Source organism: Mauremys reevesii, linkage group 3 (genome assembly GCF_016161935.1).
Source record: "Mauremys reevesii isolate NIE-2019 linkage group 3, ASM1616193v1, whole genome shotgun sequence".
Classification (NCBI taxonomy): Eukaryota; Metazoa; Chordata; order Testudines; family Geoemydidae; genus Mauremys; species Mauremys reevesii.
Genome location: NC_052625.1, coordinates 64,838,428 through 64,858,141, shown reverse-complemented (window position 1 = coordinate 64,858,141; position 19,714 = coordinate 64,838,428). Strand labels below are relative to the sequence as shown.

At 47.0% G+C, this 19,714-nt stretch overlaps 1 protein-coding gene across 4 annotated transcripts in view; it reads right to left on the bottom strand.

Moving 5' to 3' along the window:
* The window catches only part of LOC120400786 (epoxide hydrolase 1-like), a 50,137-nt gene that overhangs the window by 1,766 nt on the left and 28,657 nt on the right, over window positions 1–19,714 (bottom strand). For 2 of the 4 annotated variants that reach the window (XM_039529794.1, XM_039529797.1), the window contains 7 exons: window positions 11,138–11,348; window positions 9,569–9,749; window positions 8,642–8,869; window positions 6,778–6,907; window positions 3,773–3,987; window positions 2,922–3,030; window positions 2,462–2,587 (listed from right to left, as the gene is read on the bottom strand). In XM_039529794.1, coding sequence (XP_039385728.1) covers window positions 2,462–2,587; window positions 2,922–3,030; window positions 3,773–3,987; window positions 6,778–6,907; window positions 8,642–8,869; window positions 9,569–9,749; window positions 11,138–11,348 — 1,200 coding nt within the window. Of the gene's footprint in view, window positions 1–2,461; window positions 2,588–2,921; window positions 3,031–3,772; window positions 3,988–6,777; window positions 6,908–8,641; window positions 8,870–9,568; window positions 9,750–11,137; window positions 11,349–14,658; window positions 14,799–17,042; window positions 17,061–19,714 lie in introns of those variants that run through there. The other 2 variants (XM_039529796.1, XM_039529795.1) reach the window with 2 other exon arrangements.

Below are 19,714 nucleotides of genomic sequence, written 5' to 3'. Positions count from 1 at the left end.
AGAGCGCCCCCCGCGGCATGCTGCCTTAAGCACGCGCTTGGTGTGCTGGAGCCTGGAGCTGCCCCTGTCCAAAAGGGCTTACACGACTGCGAGCAGTGGTGAGGAATGGTTGTTAAGGTCCTGGTGGATGGGGAGACAGTTTTCCATGATCCACTGGAATGCCCAACGGGTAGTGGCATCATGACGAATGGATGGGGGAGCAATGTGCAACAGCACCAGCAGCCAAGGTGTTTGGGCTCAACTTGAGGGTTCCAGTGATATACTGCACTGCAGTATTCAGTTGGACATCAACAAGTTGAGTGTGGCTACTTCTGGTCCATACCGCTGCCCGGTATTTGCTTCACTTTAACATAGTTATAAATCCTTTTTAGAAATGCATACTATTGGCTAACAATTTTGTCCAACAGCCCCCCATGTTGTACCCAGCCACGTTCCATTTGTCTTTGATTGGCTGAGAATCTTGTTTGAACCCAGGCTAAGCTCTCAAGTAGGTTAAAGCTCTTTTGAGTCTCTGTAGCTGAAAATTTGAAGGGTAGTAGAAATGTAACTGTCTAACCATTATATGTCTCCCTTGTGGTCAATTGCAATTGGACTAGTGGCAAATTAAAATAACTTGCCTCATGTGTTTAAAAAAACAAAACAAACCCCTATAGATCATAAATCCAATTGGCCCAGTGTGAGCAGACAGGCCTGGTGACCCTGGTATGGTGAGTTTGCCTTTCTATATGCATGCTGTCAGATCTTTAATTAAGGCAACTTGACATCATAAACCAAATTGAGCTGACTATTCAATGTCTTATTATTCAATGGTATAAATTGAAGCTTATATTTCTTATACACTGAGGACAATACCATTTAGCTAATTGTTTGTCACTGATTAGAGCAGGCAATTTACCTTGTTCAGCATTCCTTAATGAATTGGTTTAGCTAGTTAACACGTAGCTACCACAGAATCTCTTTACCCATGTGATGCTCCTTTATTTTCTGTAATTCCAAAATTTTTACTTGTATTTTGTTAAAACCTTTGGACAGTTTCATACATCATATGTAAGTATACCTTTTTTCAATAGCCAGACCATCAGTACCAGGCACCATAGGTTTAATAACTGTTTGGATGCTGATGCTTGAAATATTTAACATATCTTTTGATATTTTCCAAATCTGCTGGCTGTAGTTGCTGGTAGGGCCTGCAGCGGCACAGCAAATTGAGTCATGGCCATAGGTACTGTGGCCTCCTGGGAGTGCCTCCCTTTTTCTGGCTTACTACTTAGGCTGGAGAGATGGTATTTGCCATTCAGGCTCTGAAATGCTTCCACTGAAGAGGTAAATAGCAAGGTTGGACTAGAAACAATCACAGACAGCTTCTAGAACAGCTTTGCATGCTCTAGACTAGACCAGTTTAACACTTACTACACTTAAATGTGTGTGGCAGGAGCCCACACCCTCCCATGTAATCGATCCATCTCCTCTCAGTAAGCTGATTGCATTTTAAAGCCCTTGTTGCTGTTGTACATAGACCCCCTATACAAATCTAAAGGAATCAATTCCATCCTAAAGGACAATTTTCTCAGTTTCCCTATAGTGCCTGAAACTAATGGTAGCCTGTCTTGGGGTGGGAAGGGAGGAATCATGCTCAGCAAAGTGCTCCTGTTTAGCCTTATCAGTGGCAGTCAGCTCTTTACTAACCCAAAGCTAATACTTGTTCAGCATACCAAATTCCAGATAGTCATCCATGTTTTGCTTTAATACATTAACACACTACCACCTCTCCTAGAGGACCACTCCCTTTGTAAAAGCAACAAAGAATCCTGTGGCACCTTATAGACTAACATGAGCTCATGCTGCAAAACGTCTGTTAGTCTATAAGGTGCCACAGGATTCTTTGTTGCTTTTACAGATCCAGACTAACACGGCTACCCCTCTGATACTTGACTCCCTTTGTAATAGCTTTTCTAAATTCTCCTTCCATATGTTCCCTCTTTACTTATAGCTGTGGCTCCTAGTTGTTGTAAAGTGATTACACACTAATTCCCTTACTAATTCAGTGAAACTGTTGACCAAAAGGGAGCAGCTCATTACTGTAGGAGACAGAACTCTCACAGGAGCTAGCCTCAGACTAAACTCACTCCCAGCAGAGCTAGAAAGAGCTCTGTTTTGAACACATCACATACAAAACTCATCACTGTGACTTCATGTTCCTTCAAGAAATTCTACACGTCACCACTCACCTCTACATTCCAAAAATAATCAAGCTATTTCTCCTATAGGTTGGGGGGGGGGAAAGATAACACACCCTGTTTGTTATAGTGATAGTACCAATACAAGAATCTGGATTGATTTGTTTTTGAAATATGGGAGTAGCTCAACTGCTACAATGATGGAGCCATATAAGTACCTAGATGGTTTATTCTATATGCCTGCAGTGGTGTCTAGCCTGCATCTCATCCCACCCCTTCCTTACCTGGCATCGGGAGCAGTGTTGGGGTTCTTGGAAATATTCTCCTTGTAGAAGCGCATTGAGGGCACAATGGATGAAGTTACCCAATAAATCATCACATTGGTCAAAAGGTCATCCATAGAGAATTTCCTATTGAGGGATAAACCAGAGAAGCATCACTGTCACAGGGGCTACTCTCTGCATATTATCAGGTACATGCCCTGAAGAGCGGGCAGCCTATCTGTTCTCTACTCATCACTTGGCCCTAAGCTAAGCTGTAGAGCACTGAGCATTGGTGCAATAGTGCTACAGTCACTCCATTACAATTCTAAACTGTGAAAATTGCCTTGTGTATGTTCCCTTGCCCTCTACTTAAATTTTAATCTCAGTGGTGGATTGTCTCACCTCCCTACTGTTGTGAGCAGCCTTCCTTTAGTGACATTTCTCCCTCACACCCATTCATTGGCATGCTATTGTCCCATACCTCTCCAGACCTCCATTGTCCATGTCCCGGAATGATCTATCGGTCCAGGTAGAGAACTTCTCCAGAATGTATGCAGCAAGTCCCATGGGGGAGTCGTTTAGTCCACTGCCTAATTCAGGAAAGCAACAGAACAGCTCTCAGGTTCACATGGCACTGAATTACCTCCACTAAGAATAAACTGGACTTCCAGAAAGTCTCCCATAGGGATCAAGCAGAGACTCTGGTTACTACCCACCTTTGTGCTATTCCATCTGGGACAGTTTAATACTGGCAGAGAGCAGATTGTCATCCTCAGACCCCCGCACCCTAGTTTTTTAATGCAGAGAGAAACCAAGAACTAGGACAGTCATGGTGGTGGCAGTAATGGCACGATGGGAAAGTGTCCAAAGGAACTACACTTTAAAGGAGACAGGAAGTGGGGATAGCATTCCCAAACAATGGGTGTGAATGGAACAGGTCAGCCGGTTCTAAGAGCCCTTAGTTAGTGTTTATGAAGGTGGAAGGGTGAGAATGCTGTGCACCCACTATCCTTTTCTTACCCATGCTCTGTGAATCAAAATATAATAAATGCAGCATTTATATAGCATATTATCTGTTCACCTGGTGGGGTAGGGAAGTATTTTACAGTTAAGGGAATAGTCAGATGGAGATATAGTGACTTGCCGAAAGCCATGTGTAATAAATCATTGTTAGAACTTGACTAGAACTCTGGAGTTCCTGGTTCCTAGTCCTTTGCTCAGTCCACATTGCTCCTCAAACATTCGAGGCCTTTGTCCAGGTGTGACAGGTATCTCGTGGACCACATGTGTCTATTATACGAACCCCACAGCCATGTGTAGACTGTACTCTACCTGCTGTGTCTGGCTTGGTGGCCTGGATGTGCAAATACCCGGTTTCCCGCAGAAGTTCATACACGTTCTTCTCCAAGTATGGGTATAAGCGGCGGGAGTCTTCCCTGGTGAGGCCCACCAGCCATGGCACGTAAGCCCCCAGCAGTAAAGACACCAGCCTCCCCAAACCTCCTAAGGTGATGAAGACAAGATTCAGATGAAGCCCTTTCACGGACCTGGAACCAATGGTATTGAGGAATAGAATAAGAATCAGCAATATGGATTAATAATAATAATAGAGAACAAAAGGGATCTTATCTCCAGGTTCCCTCTGAGATACAGAGCTGTGCTAGGACAGCAACACTGCACTAGGCCCATCGGTACTTCCGGAAGAATGTCTTTCTCCTAACCATACATAGCTGTTCAGGCATGTGTATTCACAATTCCCTTACGTGAAGACATGTAGCAAATAGACTAGAGATAGCATAGCTGATACAAGCACCAGCACAGCTGTGTTGAGGAGGACAGAATAACTAACAGCAGTCTTAGACTCCATTTGACTTGACATGGCACAGCCATCACTGTGGCTTGGGTTGTTCTCCTCAGAGCCTCATTTTGAAGCCTAGATAAGGAGGGTTTCATTGTGCATTTGCTGAGAAGCCCATGGTGAACCACACATGACTCTAAAGTTCCCAGAGACTCCCTGCCCTAGGTGCTAGCTGCACCTCACAGTCCTCCTCCTACATGGGGCCAGATCCTCAAAAGTATTTAGGTGCCAGACTCCCATTGAAATCACTGGGAGTTGTGAGCCTCAATACTTTTAAGGATCTGGGCCATGATGACTAACTCCTTTAGAGTCTTCCCCCTTGATTTGGTCTCCTTTCACCTAGGGAGCTAACATGGAGCACATGCTTTACAACAACTCACTGTCTAAGGCTATGTCTACATTGCACTTTTGTCAGTAAAATTTTGTTGGTTGGGGTGTGGTTTTATTTTGCCAGCAAGAGAACTCTCTCCTGCTAGCAAAGAGCAGCTACACGGGAGACCTTATAGTGGCACAGCTGTAGTGTAGACATAGCCTAACATTTAACTTCCTCTTCTAAGAGCAGCCTCATGTTTCTCCTCCACCCAGATGTTCTAAACCTGCATTTTAGGCAAGGAAGGAATGTATATCTCATGCTACCATTTAGCCTCTCAAAGGTTCCTCAACCAGATTTGAATCTCCTCATTACTTCTTCTTTCTGATTTGGAAGAGAGATCACCGGGTGGGCCTATTCTAAGCCTTACGGCTGCCTTGGAGAATGGAATGGAGAGAGTACAGTTCACATTCACAGCTGACTCAAAGCTGGGAGTGATCGTAGAATATCAGGGTTGGAAGAGACCTCAGGAGGTCATCTAGTCCAACCCCCTGCTCAAAGCAGGACCAATCCTCAACTAAATCATCCCAGCCAGGGCTCTGTCAAGCCTGACCTTAAAAACCTCTAAGGAAGGAGATTCCACCACCTCCCTAGGTAACCCATTCCATCCCAAATACTTTAGATAATGTTGAACTATGAATGCAATAGAACAAGCTTGAGAAATGGGCTGAGACCTATGAAACGGGAATGAATATAGAGGTGGGGGTATACGTAAGAGGGGATAATCCAATGCACAAAACCAGAATGGAAAAGCAGAGCTAGGCAGCGGCAAGGCATCCCCAAGAATGATCTGGATTTGGGGATAGAGTTCAGGATAAACTCAACAGGAGTCAGCTATGCATTGTTGCCTGGTTTGTATTATCAGGATGGCTGTGTAGATCAGCTGCGAAGCCAGAGCTGTAGCCTTACATTCAGCTTGGGCACTCACTGTGGCAAACATTTTAAAAAAGTGGCCAGTAATTTTGGGTGTCAAACTTGAGGTATCCAAAAACTGGGACACTCAACATTAATGGCCATTTTAAAAAAATGTGGATATCTGCTATTTCTTTTTTTAAAAGGACACTAACTCTGTGGAGAGAGTCCAAGTGACAGCAACATACATAGGAAAAAGTATGGACAAATCAGAGGAAAGAAGAGTGTTTTACTCAAGATGAAACAACTCTACAAATGCAAAGAGGACTGGGACCAATTCTGCATCAGCTTCACAGGCTCCAGTTATGGTGCTTGTTTTGGGGTCAGTTTACATCCTAGGATCTCTCTACTAATTATGTGTTATGCTAGGTCAGGAACCATGTTCCAACTCTATCTAAGGAAAACTTAGAACCCCCTTAAGGGATCATAGCTTTGCTTCTTGCTCTAGAATCCAGACTACTGCCCACCAATGATGCAGAAAAGTCAAGAGAAATAGTTTCAGAATCCTCCTGACTCCTGTTCACCTGGAGACTGCTCGTCAGCTATATTTTGGTAAAGATTCTCTGGGCTAGGGCTGTTCAAACAAGAGCTGTACAGATAACTTTAACATCAGTCCTCGGACTTCTGCCATCTCTATCCATTGGAGAAGATGGCAAGCATCTGAATCCTTAATACAAGGGTGCGCCTTGCAGAGGTGACAGCTCACAGAATGTAATGCTCCAACTGAGTTGCCTGACTGCTTGCTGGGATGTGTAGTCTGCATGCACCTCAACTCTGTGTTAAAGAGGAGCGTGATCAGCATTCACACTCTGGTCATCACTGTTCTGAATACTGTCAAACCCAAACATTCCAAAATCTGGAGCCAGGCCCTACAAATCATGTTTTTTTTTTTTAAATCAGTATATTATGGGTTCTTTCCATTTTCCTTTTGATTTTTAAGCATTTAGGGTTCATATTTTTCAGTTGTCTCCAACTACAAGGACTAGAAATGTTCTTTTATTTTTTAAATGAATGAGGAGATTCTTACGTAGCCACGTGACCTCAGGGGCTGGGGAGGAAGACTCCAAATATCACAAGACTGGGGATAAAACTACAAGAGTTGGCAACAATGTGTCCTGAGTACAAGAGGGAGGGCAGGGAGTGTCATAGGAACCAGAACAGACAGCTATCCCTCTCCTAACCCCCTTTGCCACTCACTTTGGCAGCATCTGGGCCATGTTTACGGTGATCCGAGAGCCCCAATCTCCTCCCTGTACATAGAACTCCTGGAAGCCCAGTCTCTGCATCAGCTTGTGAAATATCCGAGCAGCAGCCAGCGTGTCAAAACCTGTGCATAAGGAGAAACCTATTATTAAACACCTGTTCTCCCTCAGTGAGGAATCACTGATACCACAGGGGACACAGGTCAGTGTTCTGTTGGGTATTGCCTAGTACTAGTCCTCTGGATCACAGTGAAGAGAGACTTGGGGATTGGAAGGCTTCCAATTACCTCTACATTCCAAATCTCCACACCCACCCCTAGAGCTCTGTGACCTCAGCCTCATGGACTTTCCCAATATCACTGCAAAAGACGAACTCTTCTCTGGCAGATGGAGCTGACCCATTATCACAAAGCAGTGAGCACACTGGGGTTAAAAGGCCAAGAAATGGGTGCATTGCAACCATTTCAGTGTCCCATGGGGAAGACAAGCACTGAAAGCACCAGTCCAGGAGCACAGAATGAAGCAGATACCAGCTGCCTTCATCCTAGTATGGAGAGGTCGGGTCCCAGACAGTAGACAGCCAGGTCTCTTGGATCATCATTAAGAAGCACTGTAAGGGTGCAGGGTGTTTTCCCAGATACAACACAGGGCACAGACTCTCCTTTCCTCTTCACTTCTGCCTTCTCCACCTAGCAGTTCATCCAAATTAATCTTTCTCCCCATACCTGCACCCTCCATCCTCAAATCCCTTCACTGGCTCCCACTTAGTCTCCAGCATCAAGTTCACATCCCTGCTTTTCCCGTTTAAAGCTTTGCCGTCTCCAGCCCCACCCGCCTCATTTCCCCTTCTTCCACTCCCTATTCTCTGCTCCCGTTGCCTCCTTCACTCATCCTGCATCTTCTCTCAGGACACCTTATGGGCCTATAACAGTCTCCCAATTAAGGTTCCCAGAGCCCTCCCTTATCTCCTCCAACCACCACTGGAACTCCCACCCCCGATCCATGAAGTGTCCTGCTTCTAATGACCACCCACCTCACATTGTCCCATGTTCTATTGCACCCCTATTCCTTTGAGGAAGGGATCTGTTAGGTATACATCACCCTATTGTACAGCATGGTGTTCACCTATTGTGCTACATACATCAGAAAGAGCTGGCACAGAAGAGGACTTGCTGGCTCAGGGGGGGGTCACAGAATAGGATATAGAGTCTTTCACCTCTAGGACCCTGGTTCCTTTCTGGTTCCAGGCTGGGGGGACTGGCGGGGGCTCTCAGGGAAGTAGTAAATGGACTATGGAGCCTATTGTCTTTGGGGCATCAGTTCCATTTCAGCCCAAGGTTGGGGTGACTGGCTGTCTTGGGATGTGTAGAAAATTAGATATGGAGCCTTTTACCAGGGCAATAATTACCTGTCTCACAGGACTAGGGCACAAAGCCTTTCACTTTCAGGGCATTTAGTGGACTGTGTGACTTGAGCTGTAAGTCTGAATCCAGTTCCACTGGACTCATCAACAACATCATCATCATCATAAATGCCCCCTCCCCTCCAGCCCAGCAGGGACACCAGGGACTGACCAGTTTCTGGAGCATGCATTGCCCTCTCATATTTAGGTGTGATCCCAAGAGGTCAGGGGAGGCAGGTTGAGAGAAGTGTGCCCTGGCCTTGCCCCTGCTGTACCTGCTCTGGGGATACCAGACTCTAGGGCCATCAATCCACCACCAGAGTTGCTTTATTAAAAGGCAGATGGAGAACCCAACTCTCAATGTTCAGAAATTAACCCATGGTTTAAGGGACGTGTCCCAGATGCTGTTCCAGAAAGTACTGGGATTCTAATTAACTCCCTCCTGCCCATCACTCACCTTGTTGGTGAGGTGCCTCGGAGAAGCCATAGCCTGGGATGGATGGGCAGATGACCTCAAACACCACATCCTCATTCAGGCCGTGCCCAGCTGGGTCAGTGAGCAGTGGGATGATCTTATAGAACTCATAGAAGGAGCCAGGCCAGCCATGCACCATCAACAAAGGCCTGGCTGCCTGACCCTTCGGGATGCCAGGGGGCTTCACATGGACAAAATGGACTTCAATCCCTGCCACAAACCCAAGAGAAACAAGTTAATGCTTCAGTTGCTTCTCAGCTCCTGGCCTAGACCTGAAAGGAGAGAGGCAAATTCCTAGCCAGTGTTCATGGCAGAGCCACACAGAGACCCACAGCGGAAAGAGGAAGCTGCTCAGCTGGAGCTGGGAGGGGGACGCCCTGTACCCCTTTGGGTTTATGTTTGCTCCTTTGTAGATGAGGAATAACGCCACAGTGAGAGAGGCCCAGACCCCAGCAACTATGTCTGTTGGAAAAGGAGTCCTAAATTTGTCCTCCTGAAGCTGATTCCTGTGAGGTGGTGACCCTAGCAGACAATGGATGCCTTGGATACCTCAGCCTGCTTTACTGTATCTCAGTGCAAAGCTGAGCTCTGCATGGAACTAGCTGCCTAGCCTTGGGTTCCAGAGAAACCTGCATAGGAGGGCAGATGAGAGGAAGTGAAGTGGGGGATCTCAGAGAATTGTGGGGGCTCCTAGGGGCGGTGGGGGGCAGTCAGGGATGGGAAAGAGATGGAGGGGTGATTCATGAGTGAGGGGACAGGGCAATGGGGCAGCTAGACAAAGGAAATAGAGGGAACTTGTTAGGAGCACCAGGGCCACTAAGGGAGCAATAGGTGGGTTCTCCATGGAGGAAGAGGCACCAGGACCTCTGGAGGAGGCAAAGGGAGCATTAAGGGGCAGCTGAGACTCACCTTCAATGGTTGTTTTGAAATGTGGATATTGGTTCACAATTTCCAGCTGCTTCTGCCAGTCAAACTGGTTCCTCCAATAGGCAACAACTTTCTGTAGGTAAGTGGAGTTGAAACCATACTGGAAGGCAACTCCCTCAAGTGGTGGTGTGTAGCGGGCCTGGTCCAGGCGCTGGTGCAGTTCCTGCAGAGGGAGAGTTCCCACACTGCTCCATCCCAGGCCAGGCTCACAGGGGCTGCTCTCAGTGCCCATTACCCGCTGGAGGAGATGTTCTAACAGGGGAGCCAAGGATAAAGTCTTCTGCCTGCCCAGGGCCTTAAAGAGGCAGCTCTGCTTTCTATATCATTATCTGGGGCCCAAAGGGCACTGTCCGGGCAGCCATGTGCCGCACAGGGCCTCCTGGATCAGGTACATGGTGAAAGTATGTTTTGTATGTTATTGGTTAGGACCAGAAACTCCTGGGTTCTGCCTCTGACTTGCTATGTGACCTTGGTCAAATCATTTCCCTTCTCTGTCTCAGTTTCCCTGTCTGTACAGAGAGGTAATCCTGCTGACCTAATGCAGATTAGGGGCTGGGAGGCTGTTAATGACTGGAAAGGGCTTTGACCTCCTGGGAAGAAAGATGGGTAGAGGAGGCTGCTGCGTGGAAGTGCCAGATTCTAGTCTATCAGCATTCTCCTAGAGAGCCTAAAGCATCCTGCTCCGTGAAGCACCTGGGTTTCACCCTCTCTTTTTACCATGGTGCTGGATTATGAGCCCTGGGAGCTGAAGGCATCTTTTATCTGTAATATGGATCTGGCATGGAACCCTGTACTGCCCCAGCAAATGTGCCTCACCCCTGCTCTGGAGGGACAGTGCTCTAAAGGGGAAAATATGAGGGTCTGTCTCCAAGGCCTATTCAGTCCTTGTAGCCTGAGCAGACACACCAGACAACAGATGCAGCGTGGTTTTGTGATCTGGCCACTCACCATGAGCAGCTCCTCAATCAAATCAAATGACCGCAGCTTTCAGTCACTACTGACGGGGACTGGAATGGAACTGGTGACCTAAAGGTGAAAGTCTCCATTGCTCAATCCTAGTTACCTGACCTGCCCACTACTGGTAAATTAGAGTCTGCACTTTCCCATAATAGTTCTGCCAGTGCCCCTCAATCCTGACCTGCAGCCCCTTGCTATTCCTAAACCCATACAGACAGCTCTACCACTCAGTGCATCTCAGTCTCCACCAGCAGCCTCTGCTGTTCCAGGTGTAGGCCTCTCAGAAGAAACTGTCTTGGACTCTGTGGAGATTTTGATAAACTTCCCTTAGACTGGGGCCCAGAAAACTCAGTTATTTTGTGATCTAATTTGGAGTAAAACGCACGTGTGAAGGGATGGATAGCCAGTATATTGTCCCATGGTGCCAGACAGCTGTGCCGGAGTATTCAAGTACAACGCTAAGGTCACTAGAACATCACCTTGAAGCAGTTAGATGGATCTGACTGAATAACTCTACCTCTCTGCTTTCTACTCTCCACCAGCTGCCCCTCCCTCGATACCTCTCCCAGTTCCCTATTTCTCAGTCAGTGATACCTGAATTTCCCTCTCAGAGGTTTCAATTTGGAAGGATCGGATTCTCTCATCTTCTTTCTCTCTTGGGGGCCTCTCGCCTGAGCCCCACCATCCATCTCCCATTTCTAGAGTCTTGATCTTCCGTCTAGACAGGAGCCAACAAACCAGAAGTCCTCCAGCTCCCAGAGCAGCCGGGGCCAGAATTACACTCCTCCAGGGATATTTAAAGGACCTAGGAAGACACAAGATGCTCACATTCAGGAACAAAAGCTTCAAGACACTGAGACTGCACCAAGACCCATATACATACATGTGAGTTTGGGAGGGGATGAGCACCCACAACTCCTATGAAGTCAACAGGGGCCATGAGTTCCCATCACCTCAGGAGATCAGGCCCTAGGTATCCCTGCCAAGCTGGGGACACCCAGAATGAGTGGCCAGCTCTGAAGATGTCAGCCTAAGAGCCTGGAAGCAGGTTAGAAACAGAACAACAATTTAAAAAAGAGCTGAACTGAACTGCACCAGCTGGAGAGAAGGTTCTAGGCTTCCACAGAGCTCCCCCACCAGCTCTGCAACAGGCCCTCAAGGTACCACACCTGCAACTAATGAAACGTGGTTTGAGGAGACTGGATCACCACCTGCCTGGCCACTGGTCACGAGGCTACCCAGGCCCTCTCCTTGTGGTGACAAGCAATCCCATATTCTTAACAGCAGAAAAAATATCAGCACAGACTGGGGAACTGGACACGGGGAACACTGGGAGGCCTAATGTTCAGATATACATTAGCACTGCAGTGAGGGAGGGGAGCACACATGTATATCTCAAGGTAGCCAAGTCAGCTCATCCAATAAAGAGCTGGATTTGTGTCTCTGCCATTCATGGGAGTGTGATGAGGGAAGGGAGTGGAGCTTTCCCAGTGCACAGCAAGAGTGGACTCTGGACAAGGGCAGATAACTGCCGCCAATCTCTGAAAGGAGCCGTCAGCACAGGAGCATTGAGACAGTCTCCCCCAACTCCACTCTGCAGGGCCTCCCACATGGTTTCATCACAGGTTTGAGCATCCTCTAGGTCACCACTGGGCCTGAGGCCTTGGTTTCCCCACAGAAGGAAAAATCTGCAGGACTGTGACACTGGTAGACCAAGTGGCAGCTCTTGCCAAGGTCGTAGGCATTACTAAGAACTGACAAACTCATAGCTAGAAACCAAACCAGTTCACCTGTATGTTAGTTTTGTTCAGAATATGTATTAGTCTTATAAGAAGGCATTTAATATTTAGACTCTATTACATGCTTTTAAGTTGCTGCATGCATTAATCTCACTTGTAATATCTGTACTCCATGCTACAAGACAAAATATATGTTTGTTTTATAATTGTAAAACTGCCTGCTCTGAACTTGTGAACTCAGACAGGTAGAGTGGCTCCCCCTGCTCATCCAGGAGGGCTATCAAAAATTAAGTGAGCTATTGGATGACAAAAGCTTTGTTGATTACCCCATCCACCCATGGGCAAATATGTGCAGAAGGCCTCGTCCTATCGGTTTGGATGCTGTAAGAGGGAAATAAAATTAGCTAACATGAAGATTTTTCATCTCTTTGCTATTTGGACTCTCACCAGGGCTGGAGAAACAAAAAGCAGAGATCCCCAGGGTCAACCTAAAAAGAGATTCAGTGCTGATAGATTATATCTGTCACCTTTTGAATCACAGACTGAAACTCATCTATGTATATATGCTTGCTTGCTTTAACCTGTAAATAACTCTAAATTTCTTTTCCCCAGTAAATAAACCTTTAGTTTAGTTTATTACAGGATTTGCTACAGACGTCGTCTTTGGCAAGAGATCTATGGTACAGATTGATCTGTGATAAGTGGCTGGTCTTTGGGCACTGGAAACACCCTGAATATTTTGTGATTTTTGATGTAACTGACCATTAATCACTAATCTGGGTGGCAAGATAGACTGGAGAGCCCAAGGGCACTGTCTATGACTCCATAATAAGACTGGTATAGTGATCTAGGAGTTCACATTGGTTACTCAGTTGGTGAAATCTAATTACAGAACATACAACCAGTTTGGGGCCTCTCCCTGGTTTTGTGAGTCTGCCCTGAGGTTGGCCACTCCAGACAGCATGACAAGGGCCATCTCTGTCTGGTGCCCCCATTCCTTCCCCAGGGCTGTCACTCTCTAGGGCCATACTCACCATGACAGTGGCCCTATATCATGTTGCAATATGGTGCTGTAAACTCAGGCTATCTGGGAAAGTGTTACATAATCAGGGCAGGCATTAGCAAATATGAGGTATCATTTAAAGCCATTCAATCATCCCTCAGCTATGTGGTCTCTCCCTCCAAGCCTTGTTCCAGCTCTTCTGCCAGCTGTGGGAATAGTGACTGTGTCTAGACCTAGCACGGGGGATTGTGGAGGAAGTTAGGAGGGTCAGGAAAGGAGATTTGTGGGGACACAAAGAGTGTGAGGGGCTGCCCTGTGCCTAGCCAGGGCAGTGAAAAATGGGGAGACAGCTCCCACTCCACCCACACGATTTGGAACAGAAATAGCACCTGCTGGGCAGGGGCGGCTCTAGGAATTGCACCACCCCAAGCAGGGCGGCACGCCGCGGGGGGCGCTCTGGCGGTCGCCGGTCCCGCGGCTCCGGTGGACCTCCCGCAGGCATGCCTGCATGAGTTCCACCGGAGCTGCCTGCCGCCCTCCTGCGGCACGCCGCCCCAAGCACGCGCTTGGCGCGCTGCGGTCTGGAGCCGGCCCTGCTCTGGTTTGGTTTCCAGCTATGAGTTTGTCAGTTGCCACCTCTGAGGTGCAAAAAAATGGGAGATCCTGTTGATCCTGAGCCAATAAAACCAGCCAGCTGGCAGTGTGTCCTGAGCACCCTGACAAAATTTCCCAGAACAGCTACCTCAAAAAAGGGACAATCCTGGGAAAACCTAGACGGGTGGCAATCTTAATTACTGGAGACCCTGCGACTGAAATGGGGCAACATTCTCTCAAACAGCCCCAGTCAAGTTGCTGAGCAGGAGGCTCCTGTCCGTTCCGCCTGCCAAGAGGGAGCAGGGCTCCTGAGAACAAAAAGCCTAAGCCACCCCCTTCATGGTGCTTTCCGGGCACTGAGTAGTTTACGCAACAGGTAATCGAATCCCCGTGCACTTAAATCCCAGAGGTTTAGCTGCCTGGAGGCCTGAAATACAGAGTATCATGGCAGGTTATGGCACCAATTCAGGGCTGAGCAGCTTTAACCCTGCTAATCCGCATCAAGTGGCTCCGATCAGCAGCCCCTTGACTGCCCCAAAGCAGAGTTCACTAGAAAAGCTTTCTAAGTCCAGGGGGTGCATAGTCAACCACTCCCAGGTGACCTTTCCGAATGGAATGGCTACACTGGGTAGTGTTCCGTTCCCAGCGTTAGATTAGTGCTGGAGCTTGGACCAAGGCCCCTGTTGGACTTTACCCCTCTGCCATGATTCTAGATGACTAACAGCACAACCCCCATAGCACTTGCCCCCAAAGGGCTCTCCTGCAGCTGCTGCACTCACCGGACACTCTGAAGGATTTGCTGCCACATGTCTGTACAGGTGCCTGTGACTTGCAGTTCAGCTCAGCCCAGCTCAGCTCTAGTGCTGGACTTAGAAACTCACGGGCCCCAACCGCAGCTACCACCTTCTTCCGTGACGTTACAGACTACCTATATATAGTGTACTAGTGCCACCTGTTGCCTTAGTGTGGAATTGCAGATGGCCCAGTCACCTGGGCACCTCTCCAATTCATCTGTGGTTTTGGATGAGACAAAAAAGAGAGGCCCTGTCCTAAGCATCAGGGTGTTCTAGCTGCATTCTAGCCTAGGGAATCATATTTTGCCTCCCTAACATTCCTGTGCAGTCACATTTGGATAAAGCATTTTCCTTCGCTTCCTGTCCTAAACTGCCTTGTAGTACCATTAGTGCAGAATGGGTGCTGTATTTCACCCCCGAGATGCTGACACTTCATTGATGGGGGAAGAATTTTCCATGTCTATGCAGTGTTCCAGGTGAAATGGAACAATTAATAGATTTCAAGGCCAGAAGAAACCATTGTGATCATCTAGTCTGACCTCCTGTGTAACACAGGCCAAAGACTTTCCCTGAAATAATTCCTGTTTGAACTAGAGCATGTTTTTTAGAAAAACAACATTCATTGAGATCCTTGGTGCTAAAGTCCTATTTTCTGAGAGTCTCTCTGCATTTTCAGGGCAGCCTGCACCTCTGGCAGTGGGAGGAAAATGGGTTCCCTGGGCCTTTCAGAGCCTGGCATTTGGATTCATAAGCAGAGATTGTATTAAGAAATCAAGTGAATGAGGAGCAACAGAATGAAGAATTAGAACCCAACCATGTGGAAGGCAGCTTGGAAATCCTGTAAGAACGCTAATTAAAGTGCAACAGACTGTGATCTCTCTGAGATGAAGGAGAGCCTAAGGGACACCTTATACTGGGAAATCTTTATTATTTCTTTCTTAGCGGTAAATACAAGTGAAGTGGCCTGTGCAGTTAGTTGAGGAAGTGGCTCAAAGATTTCAAGGTAAAATCCTCTGTATGAGGAATGCTGGAAAGGAACCAACATTAATAGATAAGGCTCCAAAGAGAAAGATAAGGATTGAATGAGTTATTGCTGGCAAAGGGCTAAGGGGAATCAGATGGACTTTAGCTAAGATATAAGGGGAGACAGTTTTGGGCCATTAATAAAAAGGAGGCAAGGGGAGATAAATATGGTTGAGACTAAAACTGCATTTTAAATAGGGGGTCTAAAGCACTGAAGTTTTGTCTGTGAGGAACTGAGGAAGCCCTGAAGGGAAAGAGAGTGCAAGGGAATCCTGGGAAATCGTCTGCTCTTGGACTGCTGCAGTATCTACCCAGTAAACAAGAATAATTTTCTGTTATACTTCTACCTCTAGTGGCCAAAATGCAGAACATCTGGCAGGAGTAGCTATAGCTGAATTCAACAAGCCTTTCATATCATTTTAATGTGAGTCCTAAGTTCACGCATTTTCTCAGGGAGATATCTGGTCTGAACTACAAAACGCTTACTATCTGCTTGATTCCCCCTTTTCTCAATACATCTGAAATGAGCAGAGGCTGACCACATGTAATACGCTGATTTTCTCCAGACATGCTGCAAATTAATTCAGCTGCTGGCAGCTCTCTCACACTTTTACCCTAGAGTTTTACTGCTGACCTGCCCTTCTAAAAATGACAATGCTACTGTTCTGTACAGTTGTGGGTTCAAACACTGTCAGTTGTAGTGCTTGCTTAGATTACTGGAGAATACCCCTATCATAAGAGGGAAAGCACCCTGGAGTTTGAATGATGAACATTTAACAAGACAATCTGCCTCAATTCAGAACAGAATTAAATTAAGCAGTATCATACTTGTCATCTTAAATACACTTTGCAAACATTAACAGATTCATCCTGAGAACATGCCAAGGAAAGGGATAAAGGATTATTTTCCTCCCCTGCTAACAAATGGGAAACCTTCCCTGGCCATGGTTGCAGCAGGTTCTAGTGCCTGAGAACCAGGAACGAACAGGAAATTGACAAGATTTTAAAGCAAAACTGACACCTCTCCAGTTTCATTGTCCAAACTGAGTGAAAGGAGGAATGCAAACAAGCAGTATCAATAGGGAAAATTCATGTCTATCTTTACAATTATTTGAGTCCTCTCAGGAGTCATTAGTGACATAAGGAAGGACAGGATAGGTGGCTATTAACAGCACGGCTTTGCAGTTTCCCATTAATGTCACCACTTTTCCTTAATGAGAGGTGCGGAATTTGTCTCATTTTGTTGCCCTTAAGTTGGATTCCCAGGCACAATACTTGTCCTGGAGCAAAGAGAAGAGAATTCAGTCTCCATTCTACCTAGGGCATACACACAGGTACATACATACATTCTTAGGATAACATTCCACCCAGGAGCTGCAAGAGGAACTCAAGAGAAGCCCTGGAGCTCTTACTCCCTTCTCAGTCTGGTCTCTAAGGAGATCAAAAAACACGAGTGTTATTAAAGCCATATCTGATCGGATGGAATATGTAGGGCGGTGGACAGGGAATTAACTCACCCAGTGCTCATTAACAAGAATACAAATTCCCCATTCACCCTGCTGACATTCCCCAAGCAGCTCTGACTACTTTAGCTGTGGGATTCATTATCTTCATAGCAAGTAGGCTTCCACTAACAATGCTTTCTTTTTTAAGATGTCTGTTAATGGTGCCTATCCGGCGTGTAGCAAAGTGAGGAGCAGGACCTACTGCTCCATGACTTTACTGAGCTTCCCCTGGCCCAGCTGCTTTTATATCATTCAGGAAAAAAAAAGGGGCAAAGAAATTTGTCCTAATGCACTTCAGTCTAGCAGCTATAACTCTAAGGCTTGAGAGATGCTGGCAGCCTGCAGCCGCTGCACAGCCAGCATCTATTATAGGGGATCACAAACCTTTTAAGGGTATGAACCACATTTTAATAGAGAGAGAGTTTCTTGGACATCTCCCCTCCCCTTTGCCATTGCACTTTGCTCCTACTGATCATTGCATATCACTCCTATAATGACTATAGCAAACACTCTCATGGCAAAGTACTAGTAAGCATTTGAGTGTGTTTTAGCTCTAGTTTAGCACCTGGAAACAAGCAGAAGCCATCACAGTGTAACCTGCCAGCTCACTACACACTAGCAGCAAGGGCTCCACAGATCAGTCTCTGAGCACCTGCCGCTTGAAAAGGCACCTGGACATACCTTGAGTTTGAAAGGATCTCTCCAGTGCTCAATTTGTAATGAAAGAGGTGCTGGGGCTCAAGCAATTTTTTTACATTAATAACTGATGCAGGAAACCCAGAGGTGCCAGGGCTATGAACTGACAAGCTCAGAGGTGCTGGGGCTCAGCTCTGGCAAACCCCGGCACAAATTAAGCACTGGATCTCTCTATAAAACTAACTCCTATGATATGGGCCAAAAGGCAGCACTCCTCGTTCTTTTTGCTGATACAGACTAACTCGGCTACCACTCTGAAACCTGCAAACATTTTCTGTGTATTGGGTTCCCTCTGGTGGGCATAAGGCGTTCATGGCATCAGTGATAACAGTGCTTTCCCCTGTTCTAGCACCTTCATCAAAGGATCTCAAAGGCCTTTACACGCGTCAATGACTTAAGCCTCACAAGTTAGTATCCTTATGCCTTATCCCTGTTTTACAGAGGAAAGAAAACTGAGACAGTGAGAGGGAAACTGGAGACTTATTCATGGTTACCCAGTGAGTCAGTTACAGAGCTGAGACTAGAGCCCAAGAGTCCTGACTCTCAGTCTTGTGCTTTTGTATCTTGGGGTAGACGGTAACTTGTAAAACCTAAAACAACCATTGTGATCTTCAGAGTCACTGTGAGCGTCTGGCTTGAGTTTGTGGAGGTGACTGTAATGCTTGGCTCTTCTCCTTAAGCCAAGACCATAACAGGGTTCAAAAAAGAACCAGATAAATTCACGGAGGATTGGTCCATCAATGCCTATTAGCCAGGATGGGCAGGGATGGTGTCCGTAGCCTCTGTTTGCCAGAAGCTGGGAATGGGCGACAGGGGATGGATCACTTGAGGATTACCTGTTCTGTTCATTCCCGCAGGGGCACCTGGCATTGGCCACTGTTGGAAGACGGGATACTGGACTAGATGGACCATTGGTCTGACCCAGTATGGCCGTTCTTATGATTGTAGGGGAAGTGCAGCCCTGGTCACACTGGCCTTGGTTAATTGTCCCTCTTTCAGAGGACCTAAGTCAGCTTCAGCATCTCAGAGAATCTCACTAAGGGAAAAAAATATCTCAGTGTATTACATTGTTGCAAGGAGCCCTCCTTACTCATTGACATTCTGGGGACCAGGCTATCACCTCTTCCTGTGGACACCTCATAGCTTTCTGGCTAGAATATACTTGTGCCGCATTGGGTGCTGCCCTGCATGTTCTGGCAGCTTCCTGGAAGCTTCCTTGTCTGGGCTTCTATATGCCTCCACCAACTTCAAAAGCTCTGTGGGCTATCCAGGGCTGATCACCAGAGAGGGCTGGGAACCATTTCCTCACCCTCTAGGGCTAAATCTGCTGGTCATCTCCCAGTTGCTTTGAAGGACCAAATCCGTCCTAGAGATAATTATAAGGGGAATGGATGAGGGTCTGACAGGAAGTTCATCTTCTAGATATGCCCTGTATACACCACGGCCCAGAAATGGCCTCTCACAGGAAAAATCCACGTATCACATGTTCACCTTTTAATAGCACTAAGGGCCTCTGCACAGTGCATTTCCCGGGGACTTGGTGGCTCTGTCTTGGGCAATCATTTCTTCCCAGGGGGACACAAATCCCAAGAAAATGCCCCACAGCTCATTTGTTATTGCTTAAATCAAAGCAAGAACTCTCTTCCCTCTTGCACCGAACATGTGGCTGAGCAGAGAGTCTGTGGCCTCTGGCTGGGTCCTGGAGCCCAAGGAAGAGCTCGATCCACACCCCAATACCCACAAACAATGGGCAGGAAAAGATGCCCCCTTCCCAAAGGAAACAGTGGCCTCAAAGGATTCAGCTGGTCTCGAGGAGA